Source organism: Anas acuta, chromosome 1 (assembly GCF_963932015.1).
Source record: "Anas acuta chromosome 1, bAnaAcu1.1, whole genome shotgun sequence".
Lineage (NCBI taxonomy): Eukaryota > Metazoa > Chordata > Aves > Anseriformes > Anatidae > Anas > Anas acuta.
In genome coordinates this window covers 61,735,584-61,761,653 of record NC_088979.1, presented here as the reverse complement: position 1 = coordinate 61,761,653, position 26,070 = coordinate 61,735,584, and the positions used below count along the sequence as shown (strand labels likewise).

Sequence of the window (26,070 nt, the reverse complement as noted above, 5' to 3'; positions counted from 1 at the left end):
CTTCGGGGTAATGTTTCCATTTACACATCCCTATTGTAATTATGAATGTCTTTATTGAGATGATGACAAAGCCTCACGACAATGTACATGTTCTTGGAAAAGGACTGCATCTCCAATGAAAGCACTTACATGTTGGAGCATTTTCTAAGATTTGTGGTGAAATGTTATTTTTAGCTCAATTCCTTTTAGGACACTTCTAACTACTTTCACAGTATGATGATGGGATAAGAGCTGTTCCAGATGAATGCAGAAAGATATTTCCTAATGATTTTTTTTTTCTTTCTCTTACAGAGTTTTTGTGCAGCCTTACATCAGGAACTCAAAGAATACTACCGACTTCTGTCTGTTTTGCATTCTCAGGTAAACTAGGAGGCTCTTATTAAACTTTATAATTCAAACAGTGAATTATTCAAAGCACAGCAACTCCTAAAAGGTAGTACCTAGGAGTCCCTTTGGAAAGGGAGGGATGTATAACAGTTGCTATTGACAGTGGATGCAATTCTCTGTAACGTGTGCACTCGTTGGATATATACGTATGTTTATATCAATGAATATTTTTTCTTAGAAATTCACTGTTATGTGATGTTCTACATAAGCAAGAAATATAATCTGTGTTTCTATGTTCCCTTTTTGCTTCGCTTTGTCAGTTTCATTGCGTGATATTTTTATCATTCAAATCCCAAGCAGCATGACGTGTTTGTGAAGGGTGAATAACATTCCTTCTGTATTTCAAGCAGTGCATAGCTCAGTAGCTAGTAACAAGGACAGTTTCAACTTTTTGTTTTGTCTGAGGCTGGTTGTGCATTTTCCTTGTCCCTTCTGCTGATCGAGTCAGATGCTTCAGTGTTATATTATTTTTCTGTGCTGCATAGACCAACTTAGTGCTGATAGTCCGCAGTTTGTCCACAAATTTATATAGGTATGTGCATCTAGATGCTAGCTCTAAAATAATTTTTTTTTCTTTGATATGTGCTTTTTTTTTTATATGGGACTTTCAGGGAATTCATTATTGCTAATTGAGAAAAAAAATATTCTGAGAGTTAACCCAACATTTAATTAAAATGCCATTTGAAAGAACAAAGTAGAAGAACCTATCATTTAAATCATAGGCTTTTGTATGATTTTTCAAAGCATCTAATCCTTTTTTTTACTCGCAGTTCCTCAACATTTCTAACTTTGGATTGCCTGTCATTTGTACTAATGTTTTCTTCCTGGCTATGATTGGGTTAACCTTTTTGTAATCATTTCCTGCTCTGTCTATAATATGTCTGGTCTCTTGGGTTGCTGTAGCTTTGATTTATTCTAACTTCCAAAACGTTTTGACCATGAAAATATTACACGTGCTTAAAGAACATCTTTCAGACCTCTTCACCCTTCCTGCTCCACTAAACTGTTCAAAAGGAGAGATGAGTCTGATGGAAGGAGATGTGTGTAAGAGAAAAAGGAACGGAAGGTTCTACTGTCACCTTCCAACTACATTTGCCTCTGTGCTGGATTGACCACAGCAAGCAGCCAAGCATTCATGCTGCCTCTCACTCCTGTCATTTGCAGGATAGAGAAAAAACGGAAGGCAAAAATACTTGTCAGTCAGGTTAATGATGGTTTGATAGGGAAAGCAAAAGCGGTGTGCACAGGCAAAGCAAAAAGAGGTTTCATTGGTGTTTTTCCAGTTCTAGAAAGAAGTGCAAAGTTGGTTTTGTTGTTTTTGTTCTTCTCAAACATACCAAATAAGATCTTTCTCTGTGTCTTCTAGGATCTCTTTAATTGTCTTATTTTATCGTTATTTATATTATTAATAGCATATTCTTTCTCAGCTCATACTTACTTTAGATCACTCACACTACCTTGATGTTCTTCTGTATTGACTTTAATCCTATCAAACTTTACTTTTCAGCAATGCCATGAAGTAAAGACAACAGGTGTCATTTCCAGGATTCAGAAGGAGCTTGTTCTGTTTTTCTGTTTCTTTTGCTGTACCTTCCAAAGAGAACAGAACATGCTTCTTCTTTCTCTTCCATCCTTTTTCCCTATAGAATTGTAGTTTTCCTGGAAGAATCCTTTAGGGAGATAACCACTTAATCAAGTTGTCCCAAATATAATATTCATTCCATTATGAGGTTATATATATGTAAGTTAGTGTTTTCAGGAATTAGAGGTATTAGAATGCAGTCTACACACTGGAGCTATCATTTCATGTAGAGATGTGCACACCCAAGTGAACCTTTTCAAACATCTTCCCACTCACCTACCTGTGCCATTGACAGAAGAATCTGATATAAACAGGTTTTCTTGCTTACAAGAAGCTCCAAGTTTTCTTTAAGTTGAATTCACTTACAGAAGCATTAGGCTAAATACCTGTTATATGATGATAACTCACCTGAACCAGATGACCTTTGTCCAAGGGTTCTGAAGGATTTCAGATGTGAAATTGCAGAGGAAGAGGAATTGCTTGAAGAGGAAAAGTCTCAGGGGTGCTGTGGCTGTGACTTACTGGCTAACAGTGGACAAGCCAGATGCAAAGTTCTGGGATTTGATGAACAGCTATGGGAGGAAAGATCGCACTTAGTAAAATGAACAGGAGGTTAGTATAAAACAAGAGTGGCCATCTTGCAAAGTGTACTTCCCTATAGTGTTGTGGCAGAAGGCAGTATCTGCGTATTGAAAAGAGGATTATACAAATGTGTTGCAGGCAGGTCTGTGAACTGCCATTAAAAAGGGTGAGCAAGGGTGCATCGTCTGACAGGCAGAAGGCGATAGTTCGGGTGCAGGGAGCCTAAGGGGAATGGAGTGTAGAGAGGGGTCAGTTTTGCATGTTTTTGCACAGCATTTCTTTTTGCTATTATTGGAGATAAAGCAACAGTCCATCTAGCCAGTGTTCTGACAGAGCGTGGCATTCCTTACATTCATAATCAATGGGACAGAAATTGTGAAGAAACAAGTCAGTGTTCTCAGGACTTCTACCAGAATATCCCCAAGGTGAGCTTGATGACTTGTCTACTTCATTTTAAACAGTGATGGAAAAATCTACTTTTTTGAAAGATGCTGCCTTGCCAAATTTTATACTTTAATTCCTTGACACTAGATAGGGGATCGTGTCTTAGAATTGAGTACATAATGCATTCCTGTATTCATGAGTCCATACAACTTGTTAGATTAGGAGTTCAGTTAGCTGCAGTTCAGGCACAGTACATACAAGAATCTCATCAAAGGGTTCTCTGTTATCTTTTTCTCTCTAACTTTATTTTACATCTTCAGAGCTTTCCCCCAAACATTTTCTTCCTCTGAAAGAGTCTATGTACCACATACTATTCTATAAGTTTTTCATGTCTTTTCCTTTCAGACTCTTTTCAAATTATCAGCCCTTTCAAAAATAGGTTAGGGATATGGTTTAGTGGGGACTGTTAGTGTTAGGTCAGAGGTTGGACTCGATGATCTTGAGGTCTCTTCCAACCTAGAAATTCTGTGATTCTGTGAAAATGCACATTCATGATGAAGATGTTACTTCAAAATCTCTTCCTTAGTGACAAAGGACAGTTCTTGCTTACATCTGCCTTATCATTGTCAAGTTCCAAGTTTTTCTGAGATGAGTTGTTTTCCTTTTTTTTTTTTTTAATAACACAGACCCGTGTTATTAGCAGTTATTTTCTTTTGTTTTGCTAGACTAAATGGGTCTTGATTTTTCTAATTGTCTCTGCTTTCATTCTGCTTGCATTTGACAGCATTCTCTGCACTTTGTGGCTATGCACGTTCTTGAGCGTAGCCAACCAAAAATCAAATGTGCATAAATTCAGCCAATGCATTTGACAAAATATGTGCTAGATTAGGAAGCAAAATCAGGAAGCTGAATGAATTGGTTGTAGCGTACAGGAAGAAATAAATCATTTTTTTTCCGAAGACTTTATCTGCTTGGACTGTTTTAGGACTGCTTGCTTCTGTATTCTTAGGTTGTCTTCCTGTCCTGCTTACTCCATCTGTGCTTGTACGATACATCTGCATCTTGGGTGCAAGAAATTCATTTGTATTTTCCATGGTGTTGTGAGACTCATATGTGTGGTAGTCACATCGTGACAGTTATTTCTCACCATAGATGTTTGTACTGATGGTAGCAATTCCTTGATCTCGCTATATAGCTAATTTAAGTTCTGATGGCTTTTCAAGGAAAACATGAAACAGAATTTGTACCATGTTGAACTAAAGTAAGTTAAGTTGTCTGTGCAGTAATAAACACTGTACTTCCTATACCCTTCGTGTTTTCCTTTACTCTTTTCTGAGTATCTCTTTGGCTAGTGTTTGCTGTCTTTCAGGATCTCTGTTCTCCTTTGCCCTTCTCTCTTTTCGTGACTAACACCTTGGTTTATTTAACTTTCTTGGTCTTTGCACTCTGTCTGTCCTATTACACTTCTGCTCATCTCTATCCTTTCAGCTGCACTTGATTCTCTGTTTCCACCTGTGTGGCTCTCAGGTTTTGGACCAATGATTTTTATAAGAGAACATATAATGGTGGGTATTTCAAGAGTATTAATAAAGAGCTAATGTCAGAACAAAAAGTATGAAACACCATTTCATGCTTCAGTACTTGCCAGTTTTGTTCCTTGATCTATCTATCTATTTCTAATTTGATCAGCTCCAATTGGAAGACGATCAGGGCGTGAATTTGGGACTTGAGAGCAGTTTAACACTTCGTCGTCTTCTAGTCTGGACGTATGATCCTAAAATAAGGTTAAAGACTCTTGCAGCACTTGTTGATCACTGCCAAGGTCTGTTTAATGTTCATTTGCCATTTTGGGGGAAGTTATTTAACTTTTGAGTGGTTATGTATGCCAATTATAAATATCAATAATGTTACTGATGTAAATGTTGTTTTTGAACATTTTGAGTAGCTAATCCTCAGAAGTATCTCTTTTTCTCATTTTAAACAGAAAACGATCAGCTACAATGCTGTTTATATGCACTTAAACTTGCTTTTTTTGTTTTTAATAAGGGCATGCTTAAGATATTCTTCAAATTCTGGGGACATGCTTTTCACACTGTTTCCAGTTCAGTTTTAGTTACCTTTCAGAGAATATTATACTGTGGTAAATCCCACTAGCACACTACAAAATAGCTGGCTCAGTCTTTTCACTGTCACAGGTGTTCCTCTATGCATGTTGCCATGTATAGGAGAGATTTGCAGCTTTTCTGCAGATTTGTGTGAAACAACAGAACTTCACAAATCTGCAAATAGCATGTGGCTGTGCTAGCAATCCACAACAAAGAGCTGAGGAATGGTGTTGGAGTTGACCAAAAGTTTGGCCACTAACCAACCTGTAAGTTATGCTGCTTCTTGAGGGTACGTCAGCTTGGCTGTCTTTGAAAATAAATGGAGATTACAGCCCTTTGGAAAGTACATCTTAACTGAAAAGGCTTGTATCACCTGTTCTACCCTGATTATTGGAATCGGTGACAATTTGGAGAGGGAAAAAAAAAAAAGAAGGCTTCACTTTGAAGACGTTCATGAAAACTTTGAATGCTATAACCTGTGCTGCAAGGAACACTTAAGCTGTATAGCATAACAGCAAAAGAAGTTCTAGATCTATTTTTTTTTTCTTGGGGGGAGGAGATGTCATTACAATATGACAAGATCCTGCCTAAAGGGGAGCTACTGGGGAGACTAACTGAGAAGCAGAAAAGCTGTGTTTATTTTTATGATGCACACAGAACATCTGAGAAAGTCAAGACTGAAGGAAACAAATACTGAGGCTCATTTAAGGCCCTTCTAATTGGCATGCTGGGGAAGAAAAGAAGCATAAAGTCCACCTTTGTGGATGATCTGGTGCTGTATATTTTGGATTCATCCAAGCTGCCATGTACTGGACAGAACAATGTGTCAAAAAACTAGGCTTAATGCTTCAGTGAGATAAATGATTCATGCTTTAAAAGCTAACCATTCCCAGTCAGTGTTAAAAAAATTTACTACATCTAAAATTTGTTAGATTTTAGAATCACTATTCAATAAGCCCTGAATGACATATGGGTAGTTAAAATTGATGGCTGCTGAATTTAAGTGTAGCGTATATATTTTTCTTTCATACATTTTTTGTTTCTCTCTCCGATGATCTTACAGGGAGAAAAGGCGGTGAACTAGCTTCAGCAGTTCATGCCTATACTAAAACAGGAGATCCCTACATGAGGTCTCTGGTTCAGCACATTCTTGGCCTGGTATCCCATCCTGTGCTGAATTTTCTTCATCGGTGGATTTATGACGGGGAGCTGGAGGATACATACCATGAGGTAATTCTTATATGAGAAATAATTCATCTCTTCATTTGCTTTATGGGAGAGTCTGTGGGAAGCCTAGAGAAGAATTCAAGAAATAAACTGTGATATAAACATATATTAATTGCTCATATTATACAATAACAACATGAAGCGTGACACTTCTTCATGGACTGATTATTTTTGTGGTGTCCAAATGTTGTGGAGATGCATTATGTTGTCTTTGATGAATCGTATCCCGGGTCTGTTTAGTAGAGGCAGAATAATGGATTAAGGGTAGATGCTTGCATCTGAAGAAATTGTCATCTCTGTCTTTCTTGCTTCGTGTAGCAATAGTAATGTATACAGAGTTCTTTAACTATTTAGAATGCAAGTCTTGTATTCAGATAAAAGCTTAATTTCTTCTGAAGTAAGAGACTGAATATTTCGCTTTTACTACCTGTTGTTATCCCCAGCTTCATAAACAACTTTAGTTTGTCAAATGGGGTAGAACAGCGTATGGTTGCAGATTTTTTTTAGAAAATCTACATGTATTTGTTGTAACTTCTGTAACAGCACATTCTAGTAACGCTCCTTTTCTTCTTAAAGAGTTTATGTCTTTTTAAGCTTTCCCAATTATTTTTCCCATTTCCAATCAGTACAGTCTTGTTAAATTGAGATTTTGTTTAGGTCCAAGAAGCCAAAGAATCATTTTCAAAATTAATTGACCAGTCCTGAGAAGGATCTGTGTAACTTGTCTTGGATGTGGAAAGTGCTGTCTGATTTCTGAAACTGTCCATCAAAATTCAAATGAGTACAAATATCACACATGGCTGATCTTTAAGGTCATCTTGAGCAGACTTGCATAAAATATCTATGAATCTTTATGTCCAAAAGTGTAGAAATGTAGCTTTGTCTTTCCAGCTACCCCTCAGACTTGAGAGGTTGGGGGTTTTGGTTGTTTTTAAATCATTCATTAGCTTTCAACTCTTTGTCTGCTTAAAAATTTATATGCTTGCTCTGAGGATGTTCTTAATACTGCAAATCACTGTTGGATATGTGTATATTGAAAGCTACTATTTATCATAGACGGTTTTCAAACAAAAACAATTGACCATTCTTGCTTGAAGTGGTATTTAGAGGGGGTGAAAAAGTTCTCATCCCAAAAATGGATGTCTTGTCATATAGGATGAGGACAGAATCTTTCCACAACTCATTTTAATAAAACTAATTGTATAGATTTAGTTTCCTACATATGAAAGTATTTTCTTAAGTAGAGCTGAGAGACCTTGGCATTTGATTCTTCACTTGCTGAAAGATTTCTTGTTATTTTCTGCAATTCTGCATCTCCTAAAATAGGAAAAAATCCAAAGGAGGAGTGAGTGAAAATAGAATGAATAAAATAAAAGCATATTGCAGTTATATTCTGACATTTTTCTCCTACTCTAATTGCCTGAAATATGTATGCTTCTGTATTTCCTAGTGGATGTTTTATGGATAGTACATCTTTCCTGAGGTAGTCAAGGTTTCATAATGTACAGAGGAGATTAAATTATATGAGTCCAATTTTCAACTTTTTTTCTTCAGACTTTGTATTGGACAAGATCCAGTCTGAACATGAGCTTCCAGGACAACTTTAGCTTTTCTAGTTAAAGGAACAACTAAGAAATATTTTTTTCAGTTTTCATAGTTCACAAATGAAAAACAGGGGGAGAGAGTTTACCTTCCTCTTTTAAATATTTATTTCAATCTACAGTTTTTTGTGGCTTCGGATCCTACAGTGAAAACTGATAGATTGTGGCATGACAAATACACTTTGAGGAAATCAATGATCCCTTCTTTTATTACAATGGAGCAATCAAAAAAGGTATGTATTCCAAAATTAATTTTCTGATGATTTGTTTGTCTATGCTGCTATTTAGGTTCTTATTAAGAAAATGGAGACCAAATTTATCAGTACATATTCATCTTAAGGATAACAAAGTTAATAGAGTTATTTGCTGAGGAAGACTATAAGACTGTGTTTATTTTTTCCATACTTTGGCAATAATCTTTGTTTAAGGAGATCCTGAGGGGGTAAATATTTGTGTTTCACAGTGTTTTGTATTGGCAGTGAAGTTCTGGTTTGCTGTGGTTGGGATTGTAAAGCTAGGATTGAAGAAAGGGGACAAAATACCCTGTTGTCCTGCTGGTTGTGGGTGGCTTTTTTGTTAGCTTTTAATCTTACATGCAAGTCGCTATTAAAATTTAAAAAAATATCTCTTGTTTTCAGGTCCTCCTTATAGGAAAATCCATAAACTTCTTGCATCAAGTTTGTCATGATCAAACTCCATCCACAAAGATGATTGCTGTGGCAAAGTCTGCAGAATCTTCAAAAGGCGGTAGGGTATCAGTGTTGGTCAACTTCTTCCTTTTGAACTGATCTCTGTACACTGTGTGGTTTAGACTATAAGCCGACGTTTTTGATAGTGGGGTGGAAAGGAGTACAAAAGTCCCTCCTGTTCGCCTTTGTAAGATAGCTTTTTAATGGATACTTGCATTTTACAGAAAATGTGTGAAGATGAGCATGCTTAATTTTCTTAATAGGTTTGCTGGATGGTTGTTAATGTACTGGGTTTCTGAATGAAACCAGGCATGATCAGCCTGCTTTCAAATGACTTTAGGTGGGTGGGTAGGATGAGAGTAGGGGTGTTCTTGAGTCCCTCTGTGAGAATTTAGTACTTAAGACACCTCCTCATCAAATACTCTACAATAATAGTGTGAATTAATTCTGTGATTTAAAAAAAAATCAAAAACCCATTAGTTTTAAATAAGAGAACGAGCAGTAAAAGCAGTCAGGACAGAAGCCTTTCTGTAAATTCATTCTACCACCATAATATGCCAAAAGAAAATTGAGTATGTGGGAGGCTAGCAAAATTATTTTGGAGTTTATTTAAAATTGAAGTGGCCAGTTATTGAACATTAAACCAAATCAGTTTAATTTCAGACTTCCTTCAGATTATTTCCTATTATTTAGAAGAAATTTCAGTTCTAATACTTGTTTTAGATGTTTTAAAAATTAGCAAAGAAGGTAAGGTAATGCCTATGATGCTGCTACATCAGGGAGAAAGTTTCTTCTGGTGAAATGATATTTCACTTCTTTAAGTTCCTATAAGTTACTTAATATACTGAGGAGAGCCTAATGGTTAAGACATAGATGACTGTGATCATTTCTCTGATGCTATCGAATACATAGGTTCTAGAAGCATAATGATGTCCTCCTAGTATATCCAGCTTTTGTTAAATGCATTAGCCAAATATTTTTCAATCTAGTTCTTTACTTATTTTTCTAAGAACATCTTTCTTTGCACTTTTTGACTTCTTGTGCGATACTTTGTGTTGTTCCTGTTCTCAAATACAACTTTATTATAGCTAACTTAAAACCTTGGCTTTGTAAGGTTCTTCTTTTTTCTTTTTTTCTTTTATTTTTTTATGATGAACCTTGGATTAGTTTTTCCATTAAATCTTCACAGCGCAGCATTTTAGCATAAGCATATATATGAAAGTTGTTCTAATAATAAAATCACATTCGTGTCTGCAAGAAGATTCCATCTAATGCTGCGGGGTGGGTGTTTTTTCTCTTGTACCAGTGGTTGCCTAGTCAACTAGCTGCTCTTAAATTGCAGAGAAGGGGTCAGGCTGAGGTGAATAAGGGCTGTAAAAGCATTTGAAACATCATCTTGCCAGTCACTCCTGAAAAAGGCAAAAACATTATTGGAATACACTACTTTTATCGCTTTACTCAGAGCTTATGGCCATGCTTTTCTGATTTTTTTGTCTGTGTTTCTCTCACATTGATTGTGTCGATGTTGGAAATGCATCCTGTCCTCCTTGTTTGTGCCATCTGACAACAAACTGAGCATCTCTTCAGATAATTACTTATAATAAAACGACAGAAGGATAGAGTGCCAGACTGAATTTGGGTGCTTTTTCTCACTTTAATTCTGAACATTTCATGGTTTTGGCTGTAATTTTAACTTGCTTTGGAACCTTAACTTGCAGAATCACAAAATCAGAATGGTTGAGGTGGGAAAGGACCTCTGGAGGTCACCTGGTTCAACCTCTTGCTCGAGCAGGTTGCCCAGGACTATGTCCAGGCAGCTTTTTAAGATCTCCAAGGCACGTGACAGGACAACCAGATCTGGGAAACCTCTACCTGCATAGTGAAGAAGGGCTGTCTGATGTTCAGATGGCTCCTCAGTTTCAGTTTGTGTCTGTTGTCTCTTGTCCTTTCACTGGGTACCATTACAAAGAGCCTGGCTCCATCTTCTTTGCTCCATCATCTTCGCACCCTCCTGAAGGGGTGGGTGCAAAGACGTTAAGGTGCACCCTGAGCCTTCTCCTGTAGGATTAAAATTGCCACCTCTCTCACCCTAGGAGGGGTGCCCCCAATCCTTCATAGTTTTTGTGTCCCTTGGTTGGACTCTGTCCAGTATGGCCATGTCTCCCTTGTACTGGGGAGCCCAGAACTGGGCACACTGTACTTCCAGGTTTGGCTTCACCAGAGATGAAGAGAGGGGAAGGATTGTCTCCCTTCACCTGGTGGCAATACTTTGCCTAATACACTCTAGGATAACACTAGGATAAATGTGCCTTTTTTATGGCACATTGCTGGCTCATGTTCAACTGGATGTCCACCAGGAGGACCCTGACCCCCTTTTCTGTCAGGCAGCTTTCTTACTGGGTGGCCCCTGGCGCGTCCTGATGCCTGGGGTGGTTCCTCCCCAGGTGGAGGACTTGACACTTCCCTGTGTTCATCTTTGTGAGCTTATGGTTTTAAACTTCTCATCTTTTCCTCAGTTTTCTTTTGATGACGAAGTAAGAATGGTATAAAAAAAAAAAAAAGCTACCATCTGAACTTGTGTTAAAAGCAGGAAGCCAGAGGTCCAGGACAGAGTTAGAAGCCGGCACTCCAACCTCAAGCTTGGGAACTTCTCAACCAGGATTTGCCCAAGACCACTACATTCAGTAGCAACTCGTAGACCTGTCAGTGCTGTTTGCGTTTTTCTTTCCAAACCCACTTCTGTCTCCCACTGTGCCCAGAGATAAATTTACACAGCTTTGAAAACTTGTGTCTAGGCCTCTTTTTTGTTGATGAAAGAAACCTTTTTGAAATAGGGATGGTGCGTTGCCTGTGCTGGTGTGTATGTATGCAGAGATGATGGATTACAGCTATGCAGGCAAACTGCAGGCTAGTTTGTTCCTGCTTTGGTTTTCAGGCTCTCAGCATCCTGTGAAAAGACATTCAGGAACAGATCATTGGGGTGTTGTAGCTTACTGCGATCTCTCTGTGAAACTCCTCTTTTAACTTTCCCCTTCTGGAAGTTCTTCCTTTCTCCTCTAAAGCCAGCCATGAGGCACACCAAATGGCTGACACCTCCATGTGTGCAAGCAGCCACGTTTGAACTCATCCTTTGAAGACAGCAGCTAAGAGTCCGGGATCTGCTGATGGGGAAAGAAAAAAAATGGACTTGACTGGACATTCTTAATGCCAAGTTGCCCCATCGCAGTGAGACGAGTGCATTTTAACCAGTGAAACAAATGTGTTTGCAGCAGCTAATGGCTTTCCCTTTCTCCCAGCCATGGGTATGGTGTTGTTACGTGCTTCCTTATGTGAGCAATACAAGAGTTGCTTTGTCAAATCACACCAGACTTCTGCCTTGATCAGAGTGAGCAGAGACTTTGAGGTATTTGTCTCTCCTGGTTTGCTGTCAGTGACAGGAGAGAGTACTTTGGGGACTCCTTACCTATGGTCTGTATTAGTCCTCACATTTCCTAAGTTTCATGTGTTTCACCTGACTAAGTAGCACTCTGCTGGTGTAGGGAACTTGAGCATAGCAATGCTTTATACAAGTAGCATATCTGTGAATTCTCTACATATGCTTGCACTTGATGTCCCATGGAGAGCTTTACAGGTTATTCAATGAGAGTTTGGAAATCTCAGTGAGTCATTGAACCACACACTGTGAGGTCTCCCTCAATAAACAGTGAATCATTTGTTAGAGTAATTGTTCATTTACTTAGTTTAAAAGCAGTTTATTAGTTGACGATAAATCTCAGCAGAACAACAGGTCAAAATTGGTTCTAATGTTTAATGTCTGCAGTATGGGTTGAAATGAATCCTTGAGCAGGCAACGTGGTCTTACACTCATTTGGTGCCTGGACCTCTAGTTTCTACCTTTTAGTGCAATTGTTGTAAAATTAAAAACTTGAAAATGAGAGTATATAATGCTGTGGAAGGTAGGTATGCCACCTGGCAGTCCAGTATTTGGACTTTTGCTCCATGTTGCCTGAAGAAGCCATGCTTTTCTTCTTGTATCTCATAACAGCATTGTTACAATCCCTTTCTTAGCAAGCTTGTAGTTATAGTAAAGAATGAAACACACTCCCTACTAAGCAGTTACATCCTACCTTCTGCCCCCAAATTGCCACGCATTATATGTGGAGAAGAAAACACCAGGTTGCTGACTGCCCCCCAGACAATGCAAACATATTCCCTCCTCTCTCTTTCTGACTTCTGTGTGGGAACTCTTTTCTGTTGAATGCTTTGACTGATTCGTTGAAGATTTTTTTCTCCTTCCCTTAAAAGTGCCTTTTAAGTAATTTGATTCTGTAAACTGAAAAATTTCAGTAAACTAAAAGAAATTTACTGTCTATGTAGGAGTGATAAAATAATGAGTTCATATGGGAAGGTACAGGCTGGGTACAGATTAAAAGCAGAGCTACAGGCTGCTTTAGACTTGCTTTTGCTTTGGCTATGCCTAATGTATAATAGAGTGGATGAGAATAAATAGCAATTTCTCTGCTGGTATGTTTCAATTTCAAAGCTTGTTTGCCTCTTTTTTTTTTTTTTTTGAAAAAACACTAATTTAATTCTGATTTCTTTTCTAGCTGCTGATTTGTTCACAGACCTGGAAAATGCATTTCAGGAGAAAATTGATGCAGCCTATTTTGAGACCAGCAAATACTTGCTGGATGTCCTTAATAAGAAGTACAACTTACTGGAACACATGCAGGCCATGAGACGCTACTTACTACTTGGTCAAGGAGACTTTATCAGGCACTTAATGGACTTGCTCAAGTAAGAGATTAGAAGGGTAATTATGTTGAATTTCTGATGCTCCCAAGTATGCATGATCAGCATAGAAACTGTTTTGCTCAGAAGAGGACACCTTAAGTATCTTACTACTCAGTGTTTTACTTGAACATCTTATAATTTCTATTCGGGGTTGAGTTTCTTTGACCCTAAGACTGAAATGTTGTTCTTTTTGGTAGGAAGTACATACAGTACCATTTTGCAGTGTCTTGAAAAGCTGTACTAATGTAGCCTTACACTGAGTTTGTGACAGCCCCAGGGATGTTTACACTTTGCTTCCTCCTGTCAGCAAATTTAAGCAGAAAAGTTCCATTTCTGGTACTCTCGATGCCACGAGTTAGTATTGTTCTGAGTGTTATGCTTCTGTATTTTGTTTGCATTTGGTCTAAAACATTGTGTCAGAACCTCTCAGTGCATTTTTAAAATTTAATTGATGAATCAGCAGCCTCTGTTTTAAGCACTCAAGTGTACCTGCAAGTATCAGTTTCAGTACATTGCGTGTATTTGCCAGCTGGCTGCTTCTACATGCTGGTGCTTCTGATCAAACTTAGTCTACCAGAAAGGTCCTTTACAAAGTTTTCCCAGTGTAGAAGGCAGGCTTTGCAATAAAGCTTCCATTAACTTGTTTATACATGACCAGGCTTTTTTAAGTAAAAAACAGGGTGAAGCAGAGCAAGGTCGGGTATGTAGAGTTGGTATTACATTTGAGTATTATTATATATATTATATATATTTACCATAGAGTTGGTAAAAATAGTGAGGGGATTTGCTGCTTGCATGTTGCAGCTCCTTGGAAAGTTTAAGTTGCGTGGAGGTGGTGTTTTTTTTTCTGTCAGCAGTTCTAACCCCATGAGACAGCTATCAGTTAAGTATCCCAAAATTGTGAAATAAAATTAGTGTGCTGTGCTAACGAGTAAATCTGCCTCATTTTAGTTACAAATGCAACTCAAATGTCAGAATAGCTATTCTAGCAACCCTGGTAACTTGAAATGAGTGGCATTTATTTGGGATTAATTTACTTCTCATGCTGATGTTCAAGTGTATAGCTGCACACAAATAGACAGAAATATTTTGATCATTGATTTGCTTTGTGGTTAAGATTGAAACAGTAATATGAGAGGTTTTAAAATTTTCAGGAAAGTGTTTCACTGTGTGCTGCTGTTAGTACCAAATTGCTGTTGCAGAGTATCTCAGTAACATGCCAGCACAGCACTCCTAGGCAGTTGAGGGAAATGCATTTTTTTTTCCTGCTCTATTCTGCACCAGGGTGTCCTCACCTCAAGTAGCATGTGCAGTTTTGGACACCACAGTATGAGAAGGATATAGAACTATAAGACAGTGTCCAAAAGAGGGCTACAAAGGTGGTGAAGGGTCAGGAGGGGAAGAGGTGTGAGGAACAACTGAGGTCCCTTGGTTTGCTCAGCCCCGAGCAGAGCAGGCTGAGGGGAGGCCTCATGGCGGCCTGCAGCTCCCTCACGAGGGGAGCGGAGGGGCAGGCGCTGAGCTCTGCTCTCTGGGGACAGCGACAGGACCCGAGGGAACGGCATGGAGCTGGGACAGGGGAGGGTCAGGCTGGGGGTTAGGGAAAGGGTCTGCACCCAGAGGGGGGTCGGGCACTGGGACAGGCTGCCCAGGGCAGTGGTCACAGCACTGAGCCTGACAGAGTTCAAGGAGTGTTTGGCAAACACTCTCAGACATGTGGTCTAATTTTTGGGTGGTCCTGTGCAGACCCAGGAGTTTGACTTCCTGATCCTTGCGGGTCCCTTCCAACTCAGAATATTCCATGCTTCTATGACTTCTTTTTTTCTTTTTAATAACTTCCAGGCCTGAGCTTGCACGACCAGCTACAACCTTATACCAGCATAACCTGACTGGAATTCTTGAAACAGCAGTGAGGGCAACTAATGCGCAGTTCGATAATCCTGAGATTCTCAAACGATTGGATGTTCGACTTCTGGAGGTCAGTTGCATCATGGTGACTCTCATATAAACATAAATGAGTAAAGTTACATTCTGTGTGTATGTGCGTGAGGACACAAATCTATGTGAAACAAAATTTTGGTATGTGCATGTGGTAAATACTATTTCATCCCCTCTTTTTCCATTGAAGTTTACTCTGAATTATGTAAACCTCATTTAATAAGTCTTCTCTTCCTATCTTACAAACATCAACAGTTGGGTGAGATGTATCCCACCCTTGTGTCAAGGTTTATTTTGGTTTAATCTGCTGCTTTTGGTGACAAACTCCTGTATCCCGTATTGAAGTGGTTGCTTAGTTTTTCATGATCTGTGGGGAATAGAAGAATAAGCAACTCTTGAGCACTAGCATGCTCTGGTTATTCACTAAAAGTAGTGTATCTTTTAAATACAGGTGTCTCCTGGGGACACTGGATGGGATGTCTTCAGCTTAGACTATCATGTTGACGGACCAATAGCAACGGTAATGTTGTATACTGCTGGTTGAGAACGTATCTCTGATGCTGAACTGGATTGCTAAATATTTTGTTGTTGAAATATCCTTTTTATTCTGAAGTGTATGATCAGATAGACCCCTTTTTTTGGCATCAAGGATGCACTCACTATTATAAACAGTAAGCCAAAATCTCTGTTCTTGTAAACTAAAATTGAGTGCTGAAAAGCTACATTTAAAGCATGAATTACTGAAAATCAGTAATGAATTTGTTCCAGCAGAGATTTTAGCATGTACTTAATAAATGGAGTGCTCCTCTTCTGCCATTATTACTAGGCTGTAGCAGCTGTTTTGAGATAATTTGAAGGGAACTGGAAAATGTATTTGGAGAGAACCTATTTGTAGTACCTAAATAAAATTTCATAGATGTTCATTGGAACAACTGAGAAAACAAATATATTCATAGAATCAATAACACAATTGATCAGAAGGTATTTAGCTTCTGTAAAGACATTCTAACATCAAAATGTGAGTCTGACCAGCAAAAGGAATTGTCATGTATGTGTGTAATTTGAAAAGAGTGAAATGTTTTGTCTTTATCATGCTTACTCTATATTGCATTTCCTCCCATATGGGATTGGAAGTGCTCAAAACCTCCTAAGAAATGATTTTGTCCTAGTATGTGGACTTCTGATTTTTTTTTTTTCATGCCTTTTTAAGTTGGCATGCTCCTCGATGATCTTGAGGTCTCTTCCAACCTAGAAAATTCTGTGATTCTGTGATTCTGTGGTAGAACAGTAAATGCATTGGTACTTTCTCAGCCTACAATGAAATGGAACTGACAAAAGCATCAGAGCAGTGCTATGCCTACGTGGAAGAGTAATTTATAGAAAAACAAATAAGCTGTAATGCATTTCTACTTCATTTTTATTCAGTCTTAGGAATGCAATGTTGAAAATAGTGACGATGTGGGAATCTTTTTGGTGTTAAAATGGAAAAAATAAAATGGCAGTGTTGTAAGCAGGCACAGTAGAAACGCACTCTGGACCAGAGCACGTGCTACAGTCCTGCCAGAGCATTACTCTGTGCCTATTTGAACGTTAGATAACTTGGTTCAGCTCTTGAAGGAGGGTCTTCCTAAGAGCTCTGAACTTTCCAAGGATTTGTTCCACCAGTATTTACCAATAAACTGCATGGGTCGAAGTAGACAAGACTGCAAAAATCATCTTTGTCCTTCAAAACACACGGTGTCTCTGTTAAATTGGTAGTCGTCTTTTGTTCATTTTGTAGGTGTTTACACGTGAGTGCATGAGCCACTATCTGAGAGTATTTAATTTCCTCTGGAGAGCGAAGCGAATGGAGTATATTCTTACTGATATATGGAAAGGACACATGTGCAACGCAAAGCTTTTGAAAAGTATGCCAGGTGAGAGGCCTGAGTGGATGACATACTGGTAAACTGGATTTAGATTGCTGTAGGTTATTTTAAAACTATTTAAAGAAAAGTCTGTTATTACAGAGGAATTTTATATTTTGTTGCTGTTATTGACTGGTTAATGACAGATGATGATAAAGATGAAATAGCATTGCTGGATATGGAGGTTTCCTGTTTGTTTTACTTAGTCCTTGGTTATGACTTTTTGTAGCAACGGGCAAATGAAACATGCCATGTCTCTGGAAAGATTGTTACTCTTTCATCCCCTTTTCTTCATCTTCCTTGATGACTTTCCACCTGGACCCTGTGCCTTGCTTTTACTTGTGCTGGAAGTACTGAGTTTCACACATACACACTTCCAAATTTACCAGTTTTGTCTTCACTTGTTTGTTTTGCACTTATTTAGCAAAGAACAGAAGAAGCTAAGATAAAAACAAACAGGTGTTTGAGCAGAAACAAAAAAAGCTCTTGAGTATAGAGTGACTCTGGCATGTGCTTAAAGGATTGGGACTTTTTGATCCCCCTTCTCAGTTGAGAATACGGTGGGTTTTTTTGAGCATTTGTACAGGCTTAATCTTGACTTTTCTGACCTAGCTACATATTTTTTTGGTAAAAAGTAACTGTTGAGGCTTACAATTCTTTGTGGTGTAGTAGTGTTTACAAAAATATATTATTTTATAATTGGAAACTGTTGGATGGGAGTGGACACCTTGGCCTCAGGAAGTCGCTGGTAAATAAACTCTTAAAAAGATGCTCCAGTGTGAAAGACTGATCTCGGGAACTATATGGGATGACTTTCTGTTGCCTTTCTGCTTCTGTGATATAGGATTATTTTTACTGTCATTTCCCTCTCCCAAACAAGTGCTTGTTTGACTCAAAGCCAGCAGTCTATTGTGTTTGCTCCTTCTGTTCCCTTTGAGTCTAGGGTACAGATAACAGATTTTATTCTCATCTCTGTCACTTGAGGGTCTTCAGGCGGGAACTGTTTCCTACTGCTAGAGTTTTGTTTATTCTCAGAAGACCTGCTTGGGAGGCCTTTCATATGCTTTGATATGGAACAGTCTTCTGTAATCTTTCTGAGATGAAATCTCAGTTGCTTGTCACCTTCAGTTTTGGCTACTTTTTAGTTAACACAAGTATTTAAAATGCTAGTCAAGATCTTATAGCTATTGTTGGCAGAAAAAGCCTTTTGTTCTATTTCTGGCTGTGTGCCTCTGAGGAAAGGAGAGTGTGTTTTACAAAGACTTGCCTTCTGCCTGGAGGGACGGGAGTCTTTCTCTCTGGCATGTCTAGGTTGGAAGCTGTGGATAGATTTATTTTCTTTCCTGCAGTACTTGGAGAGTCCACCCCAGCACTGATTTGAAAAGCAATTTCTGCTTCTTTATTTTCTCTTTCTTCCTTCAGAATTGTACCATGCACTTCTGGTCACAGTGCAGTAAATGGAAAACTGTAAGTGATAGGAGAAGCAGCTGCAGGGTGTTTGTTTTTTTTTTTTTTTTTTTTTTTTTCCAGCCACCAAGAGGTAACATTGACTTTCTAGGGTAGCTTTATTTACCATTTCCAATACACTCTAACAGCTAGGGATTTTAATGTTTTAAAGGAGTTCTTCTAGACCATAGTGTCAAGCTTGATCTTTTCCTATCAGGAATTTGAATAAGAAGTTACAGATGTACCCAGCTCGGGTACACTGAAGAATTTCTGTTGTGTAGCCAGTCCTGAACTTCTTTTCATTGACCCAATTTAAAGCAGATGCAATAAAATACGTTAGCGATAGTTTTCCTGCAAAGGCATAAGGAACAAAGAATGGAGTACCTTGTTGTGCTGTCATTCAGATCGTTGGATGGTTCTGTAACATCCTAGATATGAGAATGTAAAATTCCTTTTGTAGCAGCCATGTAACTTGGTAAATTACTTCGGCAGCTTTTTAGAAGTGAATGCCTCTGTTTGGACATCTGCCTGATTCCTGAAGGATGAGTGAAGTGCCGTCTTACACGTTAACAGCTGAGGCTGGCAGTGACTTACCTGTGGGTCTCTGGTGGATCAGGAAGTTGAGCCTGGGCAACCTGAGTCACAAATTCCCTACCCCTACACCCTCTCTTTTGTTCTCAATATGAAAATATGCTGGTCCCTTGGGACCGAAAGGGTCTTTTTCACTTTATGATACTCTGAAAGTTTCCAGCAGTCTGAGCACACAGTTGGTGTGGTCTTTGGCTAATGTATTCTAGGAGTTAATTGTACAATGTTCTTTGCTCATCTGTTGCCTGCCAGTATCGCTGCTACAATCCAGGACTAGTGGCTGTTTTATGAGGTATTCAATTTGGTAGAAAAAAAAGAGTATGAGGCTGGTTTGATGGCTGTGCCTGTTCTTGCAGTCTTTAACATGCCATCTCTTTGGATTTTTTACAGAGCTTTCTGGGGTGCTGCATCAGTGTCACGTTCTGGCATCAGAAATGGTCCATTTCATTCATCAAATGCAGTATTACATTACATTTGAGGTATACTCTATCCACACAATTGGTTGCTTAAAAATGAAATACTTTTAATATTCTGTATGTGTTGTGTGTCTTAACTTTCAAAGAGCTTGTCATCTAGCAAATCAAAACAGCCCAATCCTGAATCATTGTGCTCCAGGTGCTTGAATGTTCGTGGGATGAACTCTGGAACAAGGTCCAGCAAGCTCAGGACTTAGATCATATCATTGCAGCCCATGAAGTTTTCCTGGACACGATCATAGCTCGGTGTTTGCTGGATAGTGATTCTAGGGTAAGTCTTCTCCTTTGCATTAAATTGTAATCTGTGTGATCTTGGCTTATGGGTTAGGGTTAGTACATTCTTCCCTTTTGGTATAGGAGGAAGGGGAAAAGTCAGTTTTCTCCCTGTCATATTAGACCTTGTTACAGTAGGCTGTGTACTTACTCCTTGCACACACTGACAGATGTTGATTTTGAAACTTGTTGCAGTATTGGTGAGTTTCTTTTGGTTCTAAGAAGCTGCATTGTCCTGCAACAACTGACTTGGAACTTCGCAAAATAACCTCTCTGGCTGGGTGTGGAAACATTTAATTTACATTTAAATTTAAAAATATTTTAAATAAATTTAAATTTACATTTTAATTTACATTTCTCAAGAGTGGTAGTAACTTAAAAGTCTTTTGCTGTGGAGCCCTTACATTGTTTTGTTGCTGAATTGCCTCCCAGGTACTTCTCAACCAGCTTCGAGCTGTTTTTGATCAGATCATTGAGCTCCAGAATGCCCAAGATGCAATGTACAGAGCTGCTTTGGAAGAGTTGCAGCTGAGGCTACAGTTTGAAGAGAGGAAGAAACAGCGTGAGCTTGAGGTACAGTAAGGAGATTCCTAAAACATGAAAAGGAATTGAGGCAGATATATTTCTCTTTTGATATCTCATATGGAGTTTTTGATGTCATCTACAGCTAGGACAGAAGTGAAAAATGTATCAATACAAACATAAATGTTATCATCAGTAGCTAGTGTATTCAAACAGAATCCCTGACAGTCACTTTTAATTTCTCTCTTGCCCAAAACCTCTAGGTAAATAGATTTTTGCAGTGGTCTTTAGGGCTGTGAGGGAAATGATACAATCTTGAATATTCTGAACCTTCTTGCAAAGAATGCCATAGCTGCATGCCTGCCTCCATACTGCCAGGCCGTGGGATGTGCAGTGCTGGTGGGAGACTCACTGGCTTTGCTTGTCTCGGTTTTCCTTACTAATGGCAGTCTTTCTGTGAAGAACATGAGAACAACTTGCCATTCCAGAGGAGGAATGTTATTTACACACCTTGAATATTTTCATGTGCTGTACAACCACCAAGGGGACAGATAATTTCAGTATTAGAAGCTCCACATTTGGCTCTCCGTGGCAATGTTTGGTTTGTGTGAACATGATGGTTCAGCCAGGCAGAAGGTGGGTCCAGTTAACTGTTGTGTAACGTTTGACTTCTTACTCATTTTGTCTGTGTTAGGGCAAATGGGGTGTAACTGCATCAGAAGAAGAAGAAGAGAACAAGAGGATAAAAGAATTTCAAGACTCAATACCCAAAATGTGCTCACAGCTACGAATACTCACTCACTTTTACCAGGTAACCCTTAGCTATTCTTTTTTTTTTTTTTTTTTTTTAATATGGACAGTAAGTTAGGTAGAAAGAGAGGACACAGCACTGTGTGCCACAGCAGCCCTTCAGGGGTAGAGCCCAGGTCAACTGAAACCCAGAATCTTCCCCCTAACCCTTCTCGTGGCTTTCACACATGAGAAATTTGTGATGTGGTGTAGTAAGACTTTTAACTACTCTTATTTATCACCTTTGGCAAACCTGAAGTTAGGCCTTTTTTTATGATGTTGATTCTGAGTTTGACTTAAAGCTTGTCAATATTTCCTTTATCTTCTTTAGTAATTAATATCTACAAACACATGTTTAAATGTAGTAAACATGTAATATGCAAAATCCATTTCTGTATTGACTATAGCTTTGCCAAGCTATAGCTGTCCTGAATGAAGTGCTGCATTGTCAAAAGAGGTAGTTCACGTGGAATTTTGGAGGAAAACAGAAATAGAAATACTGATGGCTTTTGTTGACAGCTGTAGATATCCTAAGCTTTGATATGAGAACTTCAGATCTGGGAAGAATTTCCCTCCTATATCCAAATACTGCAGTTCTCCCTCCCAGCAAAAATGCAACCAAATACCTTAAGAGTTGTAGGCTAGAATAGATTGTAGTTTGTGTGCTCAGTGGGACTGCTACAAGTTGGCAACGTACCTTTTGTAGGTCCAATCCAGCTTGGACTGCAGCAGGCCCTGCAACAGCCCTATTTTTGAATAGGGCTTTTTAAAAGCCCAGCTTTTTCATGTGGTACCTTCCTGGCCCGCCTTGGTCATCTTTGGAAGTAATCAGGTAGTAAACGGGACGTGCCTAATTCTAGGCATGTTCGCATTAGTGTTTAGTGGAGATCAGGAATAAGCTCTTGAAGTGAGTTGTCCCACTCCCCCAAAGCTGTGTGCTCTCCTGCGTGCTGTGGAGCTCCTGCAGCCCCTGGGCTAGAAATGTGCCTCCAGCTTCCTCAGTGCAAGTCCCAAGTAAAAGCTGCTTGAGGTATCTAGCCTAGCCCTGCTCTGCAGGTGCTTTGCTGTTCTGGGGTGCTACTTGGTTAGCATAGCATACATCAGATGTGTATTTTTAAACAAGCAGTGGTTTAATGCTGGGCTGGCCTGCGTTGTACCTGCAACACAAGAACAATAAGGTTGCCTGTTTGGGTAGGTTGTGTCCTGAATGTCTCCCAAAAATGGCAGGGGCACAGAGGCGCTCCTCTCCAGCCCAGAAGCCAGACTGGAGAGTCCCAGCTGGGTAAGTGGGGTGATCTGTTTGAAAGCATGAAGTGTGTGTGGCAAAAGATTGAAGATAAAATGAAGTTACAGGCTTTTTGTAGAAAGAGTGAATCCCACATAACTTGATTGCTAAAATTTGAGTACAAATTCTTGTGCTTGCCATTTCCTGGCTTCCCTCTGCCTCCTTGCCAGGCTCGAACACCACCTGGCACACCTGTGCAAAACACACCACTGATGTCACCTTAGCTGTCTCATTGTTTTTTCTTTCTCATTCAGGGAATCGTCCAGCAGTTCTTGGTCTTGCTGACAACCAGTTCTGATGAAAGCCTTCGATTTCTTAGCTTTAGACTGGACTTCAATGAACATTATAAAGCAAGAGAACCAAGGCTTCGTATGTCTTTGGGCACTAGAGGCAGACGGAGCTCACACATGTGAGACAACTGCTAAGGACTGCACCTCGGTATCCGAAGGATGTTGAACCTCTTGTTGGACAAGGCAATCAGTGTTGACGTAATAAAACCAAATCGTGCGTGATAGGTGTCCACCATTTCTGCAGACAACATGTTTTCAGTCATGTGATCGTGTGACACTATATAGCAGAGAGCAAAAAAAGTAGTTGTTTTTTTTACACTAACGTTTATAGAATTATCAGAGTCAATGGGCTTATTGAACCTCTTCGAATCATCCTTAGGTCATCCTTTTAAACAAATGCCAATTTTATTTGAGGCTTTGTAAGCTCTCTCCACTAACTTATATTTGTGTTGAGGAAATCACTTCTTTTGTTTTAGAAGGCATCATTTCCTTTTTTAACAAGAAAATAAGAAGGTTATTTTTTCTATATGTAATTGTTCTATTTGAAAAGAGCTTTTGTTAAAGCCAACAGATCAGGACACAGACCTAATGTCCTCATTACGAAGCTATCCAGCATTTCATTATGCTGATTTTCAGTTTTGTGATGTGTTTGACTGTGTAAGAAACTTTGTATCTGGAGACATAGACTTATATTTAATTTTTTCTTTGTTTTCAAGGTTTACAATTTGAAATAAAAAAAAAATCTAATAGGTAAATTATGTGGTTCCTGTACAGGAGAAACCTATAGAAACAGAGCCAGGAGTGAATCTATTGCACAGAAGATCTAACACAGAACAGAAGTTAAAGCCTCAGTACAATAAAAGGAAAGTGTCAGTTAAGACTGAAGGGATTGAAATAATTGATGTTCAAAATCTGATGTGTAGAAGCAAACTGAATTGGGTAATGTTGACTTCATTCTCTTCCCTTGCCTATTTTTTCATTGTAAATATTTATATATTGCTGTCCAGATGCTGGGGAGAGGAGAGGTTCTTCTTTTGCAAAGTTGTCATTCTATCAGGTCATTTATTATGTTTCACAAGTACAAGCTTAGAAAAATAAAAACACAACTATCTTTCAAACATTTGGTTTGCTTTTTGTAATTAACAGACTATGATTCTTCGACAGGGCAAGGAGGGAGAGGGTATTTGCTTATGCATTCCTACCCACTGCAATCTTTTGGTACTAGTATTATCTGTACTTACAGCTGTGTGCAATTTGTTAACGAATAGTTCCCCTCAGGTGAAACAGGTCTATGGCCTTTTTTTTGTCCTTACTCTTCTCAAATCCATGGGAAGGAGAGGCAACAGCCAGGCTGTTGAGGCAAGGCTGGATGTGGTGACAAGGGAGGTGAACTCCTGTGGGAATGATGTATAAAACTTTCAGCTCTGAATTATCAGGTTTGCCTTCCAGGATTCTGGTGCTGGTGGAAGCAGTGCTCCCCAAAATGTTACAGTGCAGGCCTTGGGGCTCTTGGCTTTTGTTAAATGAAGCATGTAGCCCTGGGCCCCTTAAAGAACCTGTCAGTGCGCCTAGATTCAAGTACTTGCAGGCAGCATTTCAGCCATAAGAAAATACGGACCCTGAAGCAAGTGATAATTGGTGTGCCAGAGGAAAGCTGGAGAATTCAGAACTCGGCATCATGTCCTGAGTGGCTTTACAGGTAGGAATACTCTGTTTTGGGGTGTGTGTGTGTGGTGGGAGTGTAGTACTCTTACAAAGTCTGAAAGAACTAAGAAGCTTATGGGACTGTGTTTTGACCAATACCTTTCTTCCACCAAAAATCACTCAAAAATTTATCTGCATTGATACTCTTTTCCCCATTTCCTTGAGGGACGTGTTAAATGACCCTGTACGTCATTAGACAGTCCACAGGCTAGAGATGCAGTATAAATGTCAAAACTAGAGGACAAGATCTAGAAGAAAGTTTAGTCCTCTTTGCTGCTAAAATTATTCCAGCAGGACTCAGAAAACCCTATGGTAGCTATCAAGCTGAGAGCAATCATTTTGGGGTGATTCCACAGAAATCCATTGATTGGGAAGAGTCATCAGTTGCTTTCTCTGCCAGCTACACTGAGGGGAAGGAGCACTTTGAACACAAGGCACAGAGTACCTGGGCCAGCAGGGACAGGGTGTGATCAGGCTCCCCCACCTACCCTTGTCCTCACTGCTTTTTTGTGGGTGGAGTCGTGTCTTTTACCCCATAACTTGTAGCATTAACATTTCTTTCAATCTACAGTTTGTTTCAGATCCTACAGCTGAAACTCATCAGTGGTGGAGTAGTAGCCACACCTTGAGGAAGTCACTAGTCCCCTTTTTGAGTAAAATGGAACAATGACTTACAGACAGCAAGATATGTGAACCTTCTAATCATCTTTTGGCCCTCTACTGTTACGGCCAGATTCATATCAAGAGAATGGATCAGAAGTTGTACAGTATCTACTTCCAATCCTCTTTTAGGCATGGAAAGAACTACATTAACAGGTTTATTCATGAAACAGGACTCAAACTATTTCATGTTTTTTGTTTTCCTGTAACTGATCCTCCTTGGATCAACGTATGTAGGCAAGATTTCAATTCAGTGAATGAGAGACTAGGAAATTATGGCTATTCTTTGGTGGCATATTTTCAGCAATCGAGTTGATACTGTGATAATAAACTACATAAAGAGCAAAGACTTCAAAGCAGAGTAGAAAATTGAATCATGAAATATCCCGAGTTGGAAGGGACCCACAAGGATCATCGAGTCCAACTCCTGGCACCACCCAGGTCTACCCAAAAATTCAGACCATGTGACTAAATGCACAGTCCAAATGCTTCTTGAACTCTGACAGGCTTGGTGCCGTGACTACACCCCTGGGGAGCCTGTTCCAGTGTACGACAACACTCTCAGTGAAGAACCTCTTCCCTTCCTGACATCCAGCCTGAACCTCCCTTGTCGCAGCTTTCTCATGAGGAAGCTGTAGACTGCGATGAGGTCTCCCCTCAGCCTCCTCTTTTCCAGGCAATTCCAAGCATGACCTGATGCATTTATAATTAAAAGCAGGGCTATGGAATAACCCGACCAGCTCTGCAGGGAAATACTCGAAGTAGATGGAAGCAGTTCCTGAGAGCTTCATTTTTTTGGGGCAATAGCACTCCTAAGTCTGCGTTGGCATTACGTGTACCT

At 39.3% G+C, this 26,070-nt stretch overlaps 1 protein-coding gene across 2 annotated transcripts in view; it reads left to right on the top strand.

The window, feature by feature from the left end:
* TUBGCP3 (tubulin gamma complex component 3) overlaps window positions 1-23,983 on the top strand; it is a 52,994-nt gene extending 29,011 nt beyond the window's left edge. Inside the window, exons 9-22 of one of the 2 annotated variants that reach the window (XM_068678677.1) lie at window positions 292-360; window positions 4,625-4,757; window positions 6,104-6,270; window positions 7,991-8,101; window positions 8,507-8,612; window positions 13,165-13,354; window positions 15,194-15,329; window positions 15,741-15,809; window positions 17,070-17,205; window positions 19,621-19,709; window positions 19,846-19,977; window positions 20,412-20,552; window positions 21,196-21,312; window positions 22,830-23,983. In XM_068678677.1, coding sequence (XP_068534778.1) covers window positions 292-360; window positions 4,625-4,757; window positions 6,104-6,270; window positions 7,991-8,101; window positions 8,507-8,612; window positions 13,165-13,354; window positions 15,194-15,329; window positions 15,741-15,809; window positions 17,070-17,205; window positions 19,621-19,709; window positions 19,846-19,977; window positions 20,412-20,552; window positions 21,196-21,312; window positions 22,830-22,988 — 1,755 coding nt within the window. In that variant the 3' untranslated portion in view covers window positions 22,989-23,983. Of the gene's footprint in view, window positions 1-291; window positions 361-4,624; window positions 4,758-6,103; window positions 6,271-7,990; window positions 8,102-8,506; window positions 8,616-13,164; window positions 13,355-15,193; window positions 15,330-15,740; window positions 15,810-17,069; window positions 17,206-19,620; window positions 19,710-19,845; window positions 19,978-20,411; window positions 20,553-21,195; window positions 21,313-22,829 lie in introns of both variants that reach the window. The other variant, XM_068678671.1, reaches the window with a different exon arrangement.
* Window positions 23,984-26,070: the final 2,087 nt, after the last annotated feature.